Here is a 13750-nt window from a genome sequence, read left to right as displayed (position 1 = left end):
CACCACCTCTGACATTCTAGAAATCCTTTGTCTCTACATCAGAATCAGAATCAGAATAAGCTTTATTGGCCAAGTATGAACACATACAAGGAAATTGGCTCCGGGTTCGCTTAACTCTCAGTGTACTCTCACACAAAAGAAAAGAAAAGAAAAAGTAGGCTCAGGCTAAAACAAACAAGAATCACATAACAAGCTATGTATTATTTAGAGTGGTTATGTTGGGGTTCAGTTTTTGTTTTGATTTCCATTTACATGATAGAGATGGATGCTTCTGACAATACAGATACAGGAGTCTAATTGAGATTCGCGGTTGTCATGGTAGCTAAAAGCGGTGGCTGGCATAATTTGCCATATAAAATGGGAGAGAGCAGGTGAATGGGTTACAACAGGACACTGCGTTTCATTAAGAGCATGACAAGGCTCACAAAAGGCTTTTATTTGGGTTGAACATGTGTTCATCTGTCTGAGACAACAGCTTTATGTGTTTTTTTTGTGTGTGTGTCTGTGTGTGTGTGTGTGTGTGTGTGTGTGTGTGTGTGTGTGTGTGTGTGTGTGTGTGTGTGTGTGTGTGTGTGTGTGTGTGTGTGTGTGTGTGTGTGTGTGTGTGTGTGTGTGTGTGTGTATTCTATACGTCATGCTGCAGTCATAATTTTCTGCAAACAGTCAAAGTAATCTTTTTCATTACTTTTGTGGTTCAGAAGGATCTTCACTGATAACTACTCAAACAAATCTAATTGTATGTCCTGTATTAGGCCATGTCTGCTCTCTGGGCCTCAGATCTATACAGCATACATCCTATCTTGAAGTACTTTTATATGACCAGTGTATGTACATAACTCTGTCTGATCATTTTTTATGCCCATAATATACTGTCAGGCTGACAAAGTGGTTTTAATGAGGAGGGACATGTAGTTCTGTGGCTTTGTACTACCACCTAGTGGTCAAATAGTATATTATACAACTATGTGCTCTAGCTTTGGGCCCATGCCAATTCGATATTCTTCACAACAGATATGACTCACTTTCTGCATCCTTCGTCAGCAGTGTTGGGCAGGAAAGTAAAGTAAAGTAACGCATTACTGTAATCTTATTACTTGCAGTAAGGGATTATAATTTCCAAACCCGTAATTAGCCTATTACAGTTATTAATCCAAGTAACTTCAAGTTACTGCATTACTTTCTCCAGTGCTGGCAAAGCGCTAAAACAAAGTGTGGAGATAGATCAGGATATGCAAGACTGTGTTGCCAGAACGCAATTAGTCTTTTTGTCCTGTAAGCAAATAAATAGACAGTAGACTCAATAGAAAGTAATATGCTGATTGTTGAGTTGATGTAGTTCTGCAGGAATGTAAACTGGTCACCTTTAGGTGACAGTCACCTTGATCATCCCAAAATAGGTCACTTATAAGTGAATGGTTTTGTGTCTGCCCTGGTATCTGTCACCTTTTTCACTATCCATGACTTTACATCCCTGATGTTCTAAAACGAGCTGGCTAAACAGGTTGTACATCACTTTTTCAGAAGCGCGTGAAAGTAGTAACTAACTACTTTGGATACCAAGGAACGTATTTTATAAAAGTAACTAATTACATTTCCTGAGTAACTTGCTCAACACTCTTCATCAGGGGAGTCAATAACTGAGTGGACAGTAGAATAATAGTCATAGTAGAGAGGACACACACACACACACACACACACACACACACACACACACACACACACACACACACACACACACACACACACACACACACACTGAGTGTCTTTTTTTGGAAACAGGAGGTTTACAAGGGACTCATTCATACATTTTGAGTCAGCTCCTGCTCCCTCCCTCCTGTGTGACGAGGCAGAGCCGGAGACAACCCAGGCGGGTTCCCCAGGGGGAACATGAGAAGACCAGGTGTGACGTGAGGTGTGGCGTACGAGGGGCACCAGGAAGCCATATGGTTCTCATTGATCCAGTGATGGCCTGGTTTGGGAACCTCTCCTGCGTCACAGGTGATGTAGGACACGGGGATTCCCGTGCCGTGGATCCTTCCCACCCCCTTTACGGCTGCAGGGTGGGAGGCTCCTTGTAGATCCAGGAAAACCACATGGCCAGCGATGGACACTGCAAGGTGATAATCGATGTGAGTACAGCTGCTTACTGAATTATATGGATATTTTGAAACTCACCAAGTAAGGTATTATTACTTTTTTTCTAAACCCTAAGCTTTCAGGAACTAGTAGTAGTAGAGAATGTTGATATTTTTTCTATTAACTGTCTTTGTATCACTTGCCTTATTATGTGAGTACAATTTGAATTGTATAAAGTGTCAAAGAGTTTTAAATCTTTAAAGAGCCCACATTTACTTAATGTGCTAGTTTCAATGTCTTTGGGACAACACGCACTTGTGCTTCTTTTTAACACTAACAACACGTGTTAAAATGTATTGTCAAGATTCAAGATCAAGATTCTATATATGTATTGCCATAGTTGATAGGAATTTGTCTTGGTTCACTTTAATACAAAGACAATGGAAATGCAGCAGCACATGATATACATCCAAAACAGAATATCAACAACATCAAAATGTCTCATCCCATCCCAGAGGCACCCTGTGATATAGGCCTACCCTAATATCTCATCTGACCCATATGTTTCTCTGTCCATATTACAGAGGACCATGGACACTTTTCTCACTGCAGCTTGTCTCCACGCTGCTCTTCTCATGGTAAGTCTCCACTAGCCACTCTCATTTTGAGCTGTTTCTTCACAACATGCCGGAAGCAGTTTGCCCTCTTCCTCCTGCATCAACATCAACATGTTGTGTGTGTGTGTGTGTGTGTGTGTGTGTGTGTGTGTGTGTGTGTGTGTGTGTGCAGGTCTGCTGTGTGCTGGTCCAGTCTGTGCCCAGCTGTGACCAAACAGAGTTTATCCACCCTAACGGCACCTGTGTGGAGTGTCCTGTGTGTGGGCCAGGGGAACAGCTCTCAAAGGTAACACACATCAGGACTTCTCCAACATTTTCATGTCAAAAGACCCACAAGTGGACTCGCCTTCTTAGACCCCAAACCCCCACTTGACAAGGTTTTGCACTTGAATTTAGTATTGCATAATTTGTTGTTGGGGAGATAATAGTGATGACTGATGAGAGTGGAACTTATGAACAGAATAGCCATTTTTGTACATTGTCTAATTGGAATAATTTATATCTATCTAAATGGTAAATGGCCTGCATTTATATAGCACTTTTATCCAAAGTGCTTTACAATCAGTAGATAGTCTACATTCACCCATTCATACACCGATGGTGGCAGGCTGCCATGCAGGGTGCCTACGGAGCAAGGAGGATTAAGTGTCTTGCCCAAGGACACAACGACAGCAGCTAGGAGGGAGCGGGGATCGAACCGCCAACCCTTGCGTCATTGGCCGATCCGCTCTACCTCCTGAGCTAAAGCCGCCCCTATCTATCTATCTATGTATCTATCTATCTGTCTGTCTGTCTGTCTGTCTGTCTGTCTGTCTGTCTGTCTGTCTGTCTGTCTGTCTGTCTGTCTGTCTGTCTGTCTGTCTATCTATCTATCTATCTATCTATCTATCTATCTATCTGTCTGTCTGTCTGTCTGTCTGTCTGTCTATCTATCTATCTATCTCTCTAGCATTATTTATTTATTTATCTAGCTTGTTTCTCTTTGTCTGTATGTATGTATGTATGTCTGTATGTATGTATGTATGTATGTATGTATGTATGTATGTATGTATGTATGTATGTATGTATGTATGTATGTATGTCTGTATGTCTGTCTGTCTGTCTGTCTGTCTGTCTGTCAAGGTTATGAATTTGTCCATATATTACATCTTCTGTCAGGACTGTGGTTTTGGGGATGGCGGTGATGGCGTCTGCATGGTGTGTGCTAAAGGAAGGTTCAGCTCTGGGACAGGTGTGGCTCCCTGCACCCGCTGCACACGATGCAATCTGCTGAACCGCCAGGAGAGGGCAGCATGCTCAGCCACCCGTGACGCCCTCTGTGGCCGCTGCCTCTCAGGGTGAGTAGGACCAGGATCAGGTTCACAATTTACAGTAACAAGACCCTTGAAATCTCAGAAAATGCCAGTGAAAATATAAATGGTGGTAAAAAAAAAGTGACCAGACCAATAATTAGGAATACTTTTTTTGCCTTTCACCCTGTTCACTTTTGTTGTTGTTGAATTAGTCTGAATTGTCATTGTGTGTGTGTGTGTGTGTGTGTGTGTGTGTGTGTGTGTGTGTGTGTGTGTGTGTGTGTGTGTGTGTGTGTGTGTGTGTGTGTGTGTGTGTGTGTGTGTATACTGTGTAGGTATTATGAACTGAGGAGCATGACTGGGGAAATAGAGCTGCCTTGTGTGCCTTGTTACAACATGGGTACTGTCCGCAAAGAATGTTTGCCGTTGGCACCTCGAGCCGCTAAAGCAGGTAACATCCACAGAGTAAGGCGAAGATTGCTGTAGAACTACAATACAATGTTAGCATGTTTTTGTAAGTACTTTTTATTGATTGGAAGTTTCTTCTGTTGGCTCACAGAGATTGGGGTCACTGTGCCCAGGGGAAATGTCAAAGAACTTACAGAGAAGAGTGAGTAACGCTATGGATTTTCAAAGTCAACATTTTCAGTCGAACTGCTGTATTACATTTTAATGTTTTTGTTTTGTTTTTGTTTTTATCAAGGGGCAAAGACAGGAACTGTTTCAATGGTTCTGATTGGCTCAGCAACTGCTTCCTCAACTTTCCTGATTGTTTTGCTGCTTTGGGCTTTCCTGCTGACTTCTGAGAGATTCAGTAAGTGACCTTGTGGCATTTCTACTATATGTTTGCCTCTCTTCTGTTTGCCTAATTAAATGAGACTGTGTTCACTTGTGTGTTCAGAGCACGAGCCTGGGTACTGTCCCGGGCGTGAGGGCCTTTTCTCTGGAGCACACCTTCACTGCTCGCCTCTCTCCAGCCACCAGGAGGCAGCACACCTTCAGCGCTCGCCTCTCTCCAGCCACACAGAGGCAGCAGCCAAACCACCTGAGGCTCCTTCACACACAATGGCTACAGCTGCAGATTCCCTCAGGTGCCTTGCAAAAAAGCAGCATGACATACATCATCATTACTAGAGAGCTTATTAATATATCTATATCAATTTCTGTCTAATATTGTTTTTATATTTATATTTACTATAATTACCTCTCCATAGAGGCCTGAACTCACTGAGCCATGAGAATGAGATGCATCCTACTTCTATTGTCATTAACGTCACCACCAATATCAAGCCGTCTGGTCACAGTGCAGACGATGTCCCTCAGGGGGAACGGGGAGGCAGTTGCTACTCCACAGAGGAGGTATAGTGACCCCATAGATCTCATTTGAGTAGAGCGTATGACTACCAAAGTCAAGGCTTTGATACCCATTTGAAAAACACACTACCAGTCAAAAGCTTGGACACACCTGATTTTTTAAAGACAATATAGAGGTTGATGCCCGTGTATGAATTCCTTTCCAAAGCCTTTGTCTTTCCATTAAAGCAACTAGAGAGAATCATCAGTACAATGGTAGTTACATACCTCTTCTTATTTTCTATGTCAATATTAGATGGAGCAAAAACTACAGAAAATATGGGAGGTGGCTCAAGGTACGTATTCCTCCAGCAGTACCAACCCACCAGAAGCTGTCACTTGGACAGGATATACAGTATGTTGCCAAGTTAAATTCATGGCTGTCATTTCAGAAGTACTTGTTGGTGATTACTTGTCGTTGTGACTTGGACCAGGTCAGGGGATCGAGACGCTCGACTACGACACAGTCCAGGACTTGTCTCTGCTGCTGGGCTCTGCTGATGACAGCAGCATGTGGAGGAGACTGGGACGGTCTCTGGGCGTCCCCCCTCAGGTCCTCGCTCACCTCCAGGGCTTCCAGGACCTGTTCCGGTACATGCGCACCTCCACCTACATACTGCTGCCCCAGCTGGCCCAGGCTGCGGCCCTCCTGCCCAGCCCCCAAGTGGTGTCGAGGATACACCGAGCTGTGGTTGACAAGTGACACGTTAAAACCTGAGGATGCGTTGCCATGACTCCAACCGTGTGTGCAGCATTTCTGACCTAGTTTCAGTGATGATACTGTTACCTGGGTCGCCCATGGCCCCAATACTTATTGTTGGAACATTTGGGTTGATTGCCAAACATTGAAATTAATTGAATTCAGTGTTAGAATGTTATTATTACAGTATGTGCAACTAATGGGGCATGGAAATAAACCGCCGACTAAAACCACTGACACTTTTTTCCGGACCGCCCATCGTTGTATTTTGTTTGTGAAGACTGTTTGCTTTGTACTCTGTGACCTGAATAAAACAATTATTTTTTTCATCAGTGTCACATGACAAGATCATTATTTTGTGCTTTGAGTGTTAAATAACAGATTGTTCTGTATTATTCAGGCCATTGCAACTGAACCCTACATGCGGTGTTACTTCCTGTTTGTTTACCATGTAAAATAGATGAGAGGCCCTCTGGCTAGAGCATGTGAGACAGGCTGGGACAGAGGATGTGTTCATGGCAAGCGAAAGAACAGGCAAATGTGTTGTCTCCTTATTGGGAGGAGTTCACCGACAAATAATTTTTCTTGATCTATCTAGCAGCTAGCTCATCAGATTCCTCAGCACCTTCAACAAGGTAAGATCTATTTTTTTTTCTTTCTGTCTGTTTTTTCTGTCTCGGCATTGCACTAAATTGTCAGAAGCATCAAGGGATCAAGACCATCTCAATGAATGAAAAAATTCTCAGTTGACCACAGTGAAGTTTACCTTTACTTTCTTGCTTAACATTTCCATTCCCATTTCTCTGGAAAGTGTATGAAAATGTATGAAAAGCTTCATATAAAAGCATTGTTATGGAATGAGAAATTACACTTTGATATGCAGCCAGATCAGTTTAAATGTGATTTTAAATTTGTGTTTCACTGACTGTTTTTCTTCACTGTTTCATGAAAGTATTATGCCTATGAGTTGACTGATAAGGGTGCATGCATAATGCATTCAATTTATTAGCATCCAATACCTGCAATACCACCCATGTCACCGCTAGGAGTCGCTCTGGTTTATCGTTGCAATTCCCCTTGTTTTTTCTGGATGTCTACCTTAGATCGTCTGTTTAGAAGATAAATAACTCAATTATTTAAAAATAAAAAATAAAATTAAAACACCTTCCGGTCTGCAAAAGTGGGACGCACAGAGAATGATGCTGGTTGTCAGAATCATAATTGTTGCAAAACCTGACTATTATTATTAGGAGTTCACACGTACAATTTTGTAATCAGCTTTTAATCGTTGCAGCTGTCAACTGCAAACTAGTAATCGAACAAAAACCTGTGTGGCAGCAGGGATGTTCTACTGTTCTCAAAATCATTCAAAATGTGTAGCGTTTATGGTATGCGGGAAATGGGGGCAGAGTGAGAGCTCATCGCTTTTTAAGTATCTTTGACGTCCACGTCCCCGTGGTGTTCTACCGGCTGCGATGTACGCGCCTCTGGTTTAGAAAAAAATAGAGAAGGGAAACTTGATAGAAATGGCGGAGGGTGCAACGTCTCTGAAAGGCTTGCGAGCCCAAATGGGTAAGAAGAAACACGTTGGCAGACAGTCATATTTATTTATGAACTGATTACTTCTAACAGTGTTGTAATTACTTTGTAATGTTTGCTGGCATCTGCAGCCAGTAACTGATTTATCTGAACTCGTTTTTTCGCGGTCAGTTTTTCTGGCTAACGTTTAGTAGCTCGCTGGCCGGGTTGACAATGGACGGCTGGAACTCTGCTACTTGTTTCTATCATCTAACGTTATAAGCTAACCTAACGCTAGCTACGAATTCACTAAACTTAACGCTAGCTGCCGTTTTACTATTGCTGGAAATGTTCATTGATGTGGGTGCAATATTAACAGATGATTTAGGAACTGAGAGTAGGAGCTGGCTAAGTTGCTTAAAGTTGTAACGTTACTATTATGCTAGCCACTAACGTTACTTGTCTGGCGCCTGATGAGCTAACTAGTTTAGTTCATTGCTAGTTAGCTTTCTCCAATATTTTGCTAACGTCAACTAGCAAAGAAGTGGCGATATTGTTTCATGAGTAACTTAACGTTACCAAAATAAAGATAGTCGGATGAAAATTAGAAGGTTTGATAAATGAAGCTAGCTCAACAGTTAACGTTACCGCTGTCCTGCTAGTGCTAAAGTAATCTCTCGAGACAGATTGGTGCTAAAGTTACATGACAAGTCAGTAACGTTAACGTTAGCTTGGATTTTAATTTACTCGTCTTTTTGGGATTGATTGTCAAAACAAATCATCTAGCGTTAGCTTAGTATCCTTATCCGTGCTTCATGAAGCTTATTGCTGTTCTGTTGGTATATTTGTTATACTCTTCTTAACTAGTTTTCAGTCAGCTGAATTGATGCCTACATTAGCAGCTAATAGCTACATCACAGATCAGCAGCTTACAGTAGATCAGCAGTTTCCTACTCGAAACTCGACTCCTCTAGCTTACAACAAGTCCTCTATGGGATACACAGTGTTCTTTCTATTTATCATATCCATTAGCCCACAGTAAAGCGTATTTGTTGACATATGGCATAGCCCCCTCTACTCTCTAGGGAGGGTAACTATATAACAATGTCTGACCTGGATTTTAGATAAAGCTGTCCAGACAGTACTGAACAGAACAGCTCTGATAGGAGGATAAGGCTGCATAGTTGAATTTCTTGACTTATCTGTGATGCACTGGTAGTTTTGGTGGGGCCATCAGGTATTTCACAAACAATGTTGTTATCCAAAACATTATTTATGAGCATTTTTGTAAATAGTATTGCCAACTGCAGCAGCCTAATGTCTTTGAATGCCTCTCATCCATTCCTCAGCTGGTCCCTTCCGGACTTAAAGGCACAGATGTTACTGTGTCTGCATCAGAAGGCCTGAATGCCCATCTTGTTTTGGCTTGAGGCTGCAGTTGGGCTGACAGATTTTTTTGTGTTTTAGGGTATGCAGGAGTTTTTCCTGCATACCCAATGTGGGTGTAGGCCTGTTTTATTTCTGGCTAAAACTGGGCCATAAGTAGGCCTCATCTTCATCCTGTTTCCCTCTGCTTTCCCATTCAGTATTTTGATGCTGGAAAAATGACATCCACCCGTTTTTGTGGTTTTGTGAAAATATCCAGCCGGTTGTAAGAGATGTGAAATGTTGTGATCCTGGCTTTGTGAGAGGGTGATATAATGGTTGTTTTGGACATTCCTAACCAGTCCATGCAGACGTTCCCTCAGCCTTCAGCCAGAGGAGAAGATTGAGAATAATAAAATAATGCCAGGAATCTAGCGCAGTCCAACCTTAAAGTGCTCCTATGCACGGTCATCGCCACAAGAATGTGAGCGAGGAGTGAATGTACCCTGTTATTATGAAAGAACATCAGACGCCTGCAAGTCACACTGCAAGGCTATCCCCTGATCCTGGCTCAGCCTTTGCTGCTGCAGAATTAAAAGCATGAGAAATATTTCTGGACCGGTTGCATTTAACCAAAGGCGGAAATGGACCAGCCTTGATTTCACTGTGTAGGTTCTTGGAGCTGTCCACTTAAATTCTGCTCCTCCAGGAAAAAATGCCCCACCCTTGCTTTATTTTAACCCTTAACAGAGGCGAGGTGCCTGTGTCGTAGTCAAGGAGATGAAAGATGCTGCATCAACTCTCCTCCCCACACGGACACGGACAATCGGGACATGCACACAGAAAATTTGAATAGCAAATATTTTTCATTTGTATAGTCTATCCAAGGTCAGTCCATTGATGTGGTATTGTGTTATTATGTTCCATTCTTTGGTTATTGTTTAGTCCATCATGTCATAGCTGATGTTTGTCTTATATTTTGATTATTATCATTTTAGTCTTTATTTATATCCCATAAGAATAGGATCACCCGACATTGACGTCTGTACTGTATTTGCATCCAACACACACACACACACACACACACACACACACACACACACACACACACACACACACACACGAGCACACACACACGAGCACACACAAACACGAGCACACACAAACACGAGCACAAGTGTTCAAGTTCTTTGCCAGCTTGGTAAAGGTGCCTCCTGAGTTGCAGTCAGGGGAGTGAGTGGGACTGGAGTCAGTGTTGTGTCATTATCCTGCTAGCACTGGAAATAGCCAGGGTTTACCTTTGCATGAACATGTGCCCAAATAATCCCGTAGAAGTGTGCGTGTGTGTGTGTGCGTGCGCGCATGTGTGTGCGTGCGTGTGCGTGCGTGTGTGCGCGTGTGTGTGCGTGCGTGTGCATATCTGTGTGCATGTGCATATGTGTACATCAGCTCTATTGTCTGAAGACCTGAAACATGAAGCAGTGTGGACACTTGCTCCTCAAGGCATTTGCAGTTGTCCCACGCTTCCTTCCAGACAACTGCAGGCTGCAGCTGGAAGCCGGGACAGAGAGGAGGAGGCAACAGCCTGACCCACTGATCTCACTCTGGACTCTTCATCACACATGTGGAGGGCGTGTGTTCTTCTACTACAGTACTGTATGTTGTGAGGGAGAGAACCAGGCACATCAGATGGTTGTGAGGTATTTATGTCACCTTTGTATGTGGCATTGTCTGAAATCTTGGATGACTGTTCCGTCGTCCTCCATGTTGGATATGTCTACCGTAAATTCCGGACTATAAGACGCACCGGTCTATAAGCCGCACCTTCAAAGGTGACTATTTTTTTCTTCTATAAGCCGCACCGGTCTATAAGCCGCGGGTGTTTTGATGTTTAATTACCATATGTAAGGCTTCGTGCACAGAGGGGATTGTCGGGAATGGATGGCTGTTTGGGGAAGCTCCCATTTATTAACATTTCAACAAAACAAAAGTCAGGTCACTAATCCCCAGACAAAATCACACATTGTGGTATTTTTTGTTTTTTTTTACAGTGCACACAGTGTCCGCGGTGTGGTGAAAAGAGGGCAAGAGAGGAAATTAAAACAGAAGTGGATTTATAGTTAGAAAGAGTGCTAAAGAAGAGAGAATTCCGTTTTTTATTTTTTTATTTTAGTTACTCACAGTACTATTGACCAGTCCAACTCAAAAGATATTCGGCAGTTTCACTTTGAGCTCTTGTTCCGCCGCTGGGCACACAGTGTCCGCGGTGTGGTGAAAAGAGGGCAAGAGAGGAAATTAAAACAGAAGTGGATTTATAGTTAGAAAGAGTGCTAAAGATAGTCCGGTCTGGTTATGACGAGTCTCGCTGGGTACAGTACGCCAAAGCGATATCCATTGACTCGATGATGCTGTTGTATGTTGCGCGTTTCTGTTGCACCAACGCGGAGAGGTCCTGCGGGACGAAAAAGCGCGTACCCTCCCAGGTGAGGGGCTTCTTCCCCGCAGCCTGGAGGATGAGTTGACGGTCGGGCCAGCGGAGTAGGCAGATGAAGATGGCCCTCGGTGGCAGGCCGGGGTCTGGACGTGGCCGAGGCGCCCGGTGTGCGGGAGAAAGGAGGAGGAGGAGAAACCGCCACCTCCACAGCCAGCCACCTCACACACCCCAACTGTTTAATAGTGCCCGGCTCGCATGCCTCTCGGTCGGCTGGCCGGACAATATGCACCCCGCTGCAGCAGCAGCTTCGGGAGGTTTTCTCACTGTGTTCGGGACTTCGGCTCTAACTCGGCCAGATGGCTGGACACGAGTGAAACTCTTCACGGTTGCATTATTTTCTTTAGTGAGTGAGTGGATGGACTTCTGCACGTTTTCAAACTTGTTTTCAAGCTGCTCAAAACCTCTGAGCGATGTCGGACTTAATCGATAGTGTTTCACGGAGTAAAAGTTTAGCCCAAGCGGTGTATCTCCAGCCTCCAGCAGGTGAGTCATTTCCTCATTCATGGCGTGATTGCTTCGTCTTTTTCTTTCTGCTTACCTGTGTTGTGTTATGTTATGTTATGTTATGTTGTTAAAAGAGGGCAAGAGAGGAAATTAAAACAGAAGTGGATTTATAGTTAGAAAGAGTGCTAAAAAAGAGAGATTTTTTTTTTTTTTTGGAAAAAATCCATAGATAAGACGCACCGTTATATAAGCCGCAGGGGGCAAAAAAGCCCAAAAAACGGGAAAAAAGCCGCGGCTTATAGTCCGGAATTTACGGTAATATATTTACAGTCTTGTGTGGCGCACCTTGGCAACTGAGTTTCACACACAAATGCTGCTTTTAGGCTGCTACTGTTGCAAGCTGTGCAGTGTTAGCATTTGATCAGAACTGTTGTGATCTAATGGAGACTGGCCTGTTTCCTGTTGATAGCTTCCCAGGCTAGCCTGCCATCAGAAGCCCCCTGGTCAGAGACTGGTCTCATAATAACCATGTCCAATCAATGGCCCAGGTCCAGTCATTAGTAGCAGTGGTTTGGTGCTTATCTCTGATGGAAACTCTCTCTGTCAATAGCGTTTAGCTGTGCGTTTCTTTAACCAATATGCATTATGCTTATGCATGCAAACCTCCATAAGTGATGGAGAGAGATGAGAGACGTCAGAGGGCCAGGTGCGCTCTCTCCTCATTGGCCATGAACGCACCTGGCTGAGGTGTGTTAGGAAGACAGGATGGCTCACGGAAGGACCGCAATGAATCACCACATGAGAGGTGTGTGTGTGTGTGTGTGTGTGTGTGTGTGTGTGTGTGTGTGTGTGAGTGTGAGAGTGAGAGTGAGAGAGTGAGAGAGTGTGTAGTAGTGCCACAAATTTTTTTCCCCTTCTTTCTTTAGTGACAAGTGCTGCTTTCTTACTTTGGTCTGATTTTGTACCTGGTTAGCTACAGATCATTAAGCCGACTGGGTGAATGAATGTAGGCTATAGAATGTAGGCTATAAACTGTAGGCTATAGTGAGAGGAAAAGGCACATAATGCAGGACGGCATGAATTATGCCCAATGTTAAAACATGTCCTTATCTTTCTAGGGAACAGAATGAACAAGATACCAACCTCTCTGTCACAGGGCAACTGTTGCTATGAGATGCAGAGAGCAGTAGCTGGAGATTTCAACCAAGCGTATTATCAAGCAAAGACTGTTATCAACAAAGAAATGGATTCTCAAATGAGAAGATCGTCATAGCTGAATGACTCAGCTGAATATGTGGCTAGTTACAATCACAGCAGCAGGGCTGGACAATGTCCCTTATTTCATTTGGAATCATATCATGATGAAAGGAGAACATGATCCACAATTCTGTATTACAGGCCTAGGTGATTATTAATACCTCGCCAAATGAGATCTGAAACAAAGTAGGCAATATTTTTTGTTTGGGGGGGGGGGGGGCATTTTGTCCTTTATTGGACAGGACAGTGTGATGACAGGAAGCTAGGGGTGTCACGATACACTCAGTTCACGATACGATACGTATCACGATACTGGGTTCACGATAACGATACGATACGATACGATACGATTTTAACAATATTTTTTTAAACTTGAATAATGACAATATATGACTGGAAAAGTAGTATTTTATTTGAAATGCACAAATACAAAACATGCTGTTGTGGGAAATTGTTATTACAATAACAACTAGAAAAAACATGAGATTGGAGATAAGGCTTATCTTGAAATAGAATGAGTTACACCGTCACTTAGATTTACTTTGAACTAAAAGGTTTCTCAGCAGTATAAATTCTCATTATGCATCTTCAGTTTTTCTTCAAACTCAAACAACAAGACTTTTCTTAGTCTATT

General features: G+C 43.1%; 3 protein-coding genes across 6 annotated transcripts in view; 2 read left to right on the top strand and 1 right to left on the bottom strand.

Moving 5' to 3' along the window:
- Positions 1 to 1943, bottom strand: part of adgrg4a (adhesion G protein-coupled receptor G4a) — a gene marked incomplete at both ends in the record, with an annotated part of 22308 nt that extends 20365 nt beyond the window's left edge. Inside the window, one exon of the mRNA XM_083651845.1 lies at positions 1844 to 1943. Within this exon, the coding sequence (XP_083507971.1) occupies positions 1844 to 1943 (100 nt within the window). The remainder of the gene's footprint in view (positions 1 to 1843) is intronic.
- Positions 1944 to 1964: 21 nt separating this feature from the next.
- LOC310790168 (uncharacterized protein) lies at positions 1965 to 6041 on the top strand (the record flags this gene model as incomplete). Its single annotated transcript, XM_083651844.1, has 10 exons — positions 1965 to 2060; positions 2661 to 2714; positions 2866 to 2979; positions 3852 to 4030; positions 4321 to 4436; positions 4545 to 4595; positions 4689 to 4799; positions 4887 to 5076; positions 5200 to 5344; positions 5778 to 6041. 10 exons carry the CDS (start codon positions 1965 to 1967, stop codon positions 6039 to 6041), a joined length of 1320 nt encoding a protein of 439 aa, XP_083507970.1.
- A 1503-nt stretch (positions 6042 to 7544) lies between these two features.
- The window catches only part of map7d3 (MAP7 domain containing 3), a 38826-nt gene continuing 32620 nt past the window's right edge, over positions 7545 to 13750 (top strand). For all 4 annotated transcript variants that reach the window (XM_083651288.1, XM_083651287.1, XM_083651286.1 and 1 more), the window contains exon 1: positions 7545 to 7610. In XM_083651288.1, coding sequence (XP_083507414.1) covers positions 7565 to 7610 — 46 coding nt within the window. In that variant the 5' untranslated portion in view covers positions 7545 to 7564. The remainder of the gene's footprint in view (positions 7611 to 13750) is intronic.

The sequence above is a fragment of the Poromitra crassiceps genome (assembly GCF_964638095.1).
Source record: "Poromitra crassiceps genome assembly, chromosome: 15".
In the NCBI taxonomy this organism is placed as follows: Eukaryota; Metazoa; Chordata; class Actinopteri; order Beryciformes; family Melamphaidae; genus Poromitra; species Poromitra crassiceps.
Note: the sequence above shows the minus strand (reverse complement) of the source record. Positions and strands in the feature narration are given on the sequence as shown.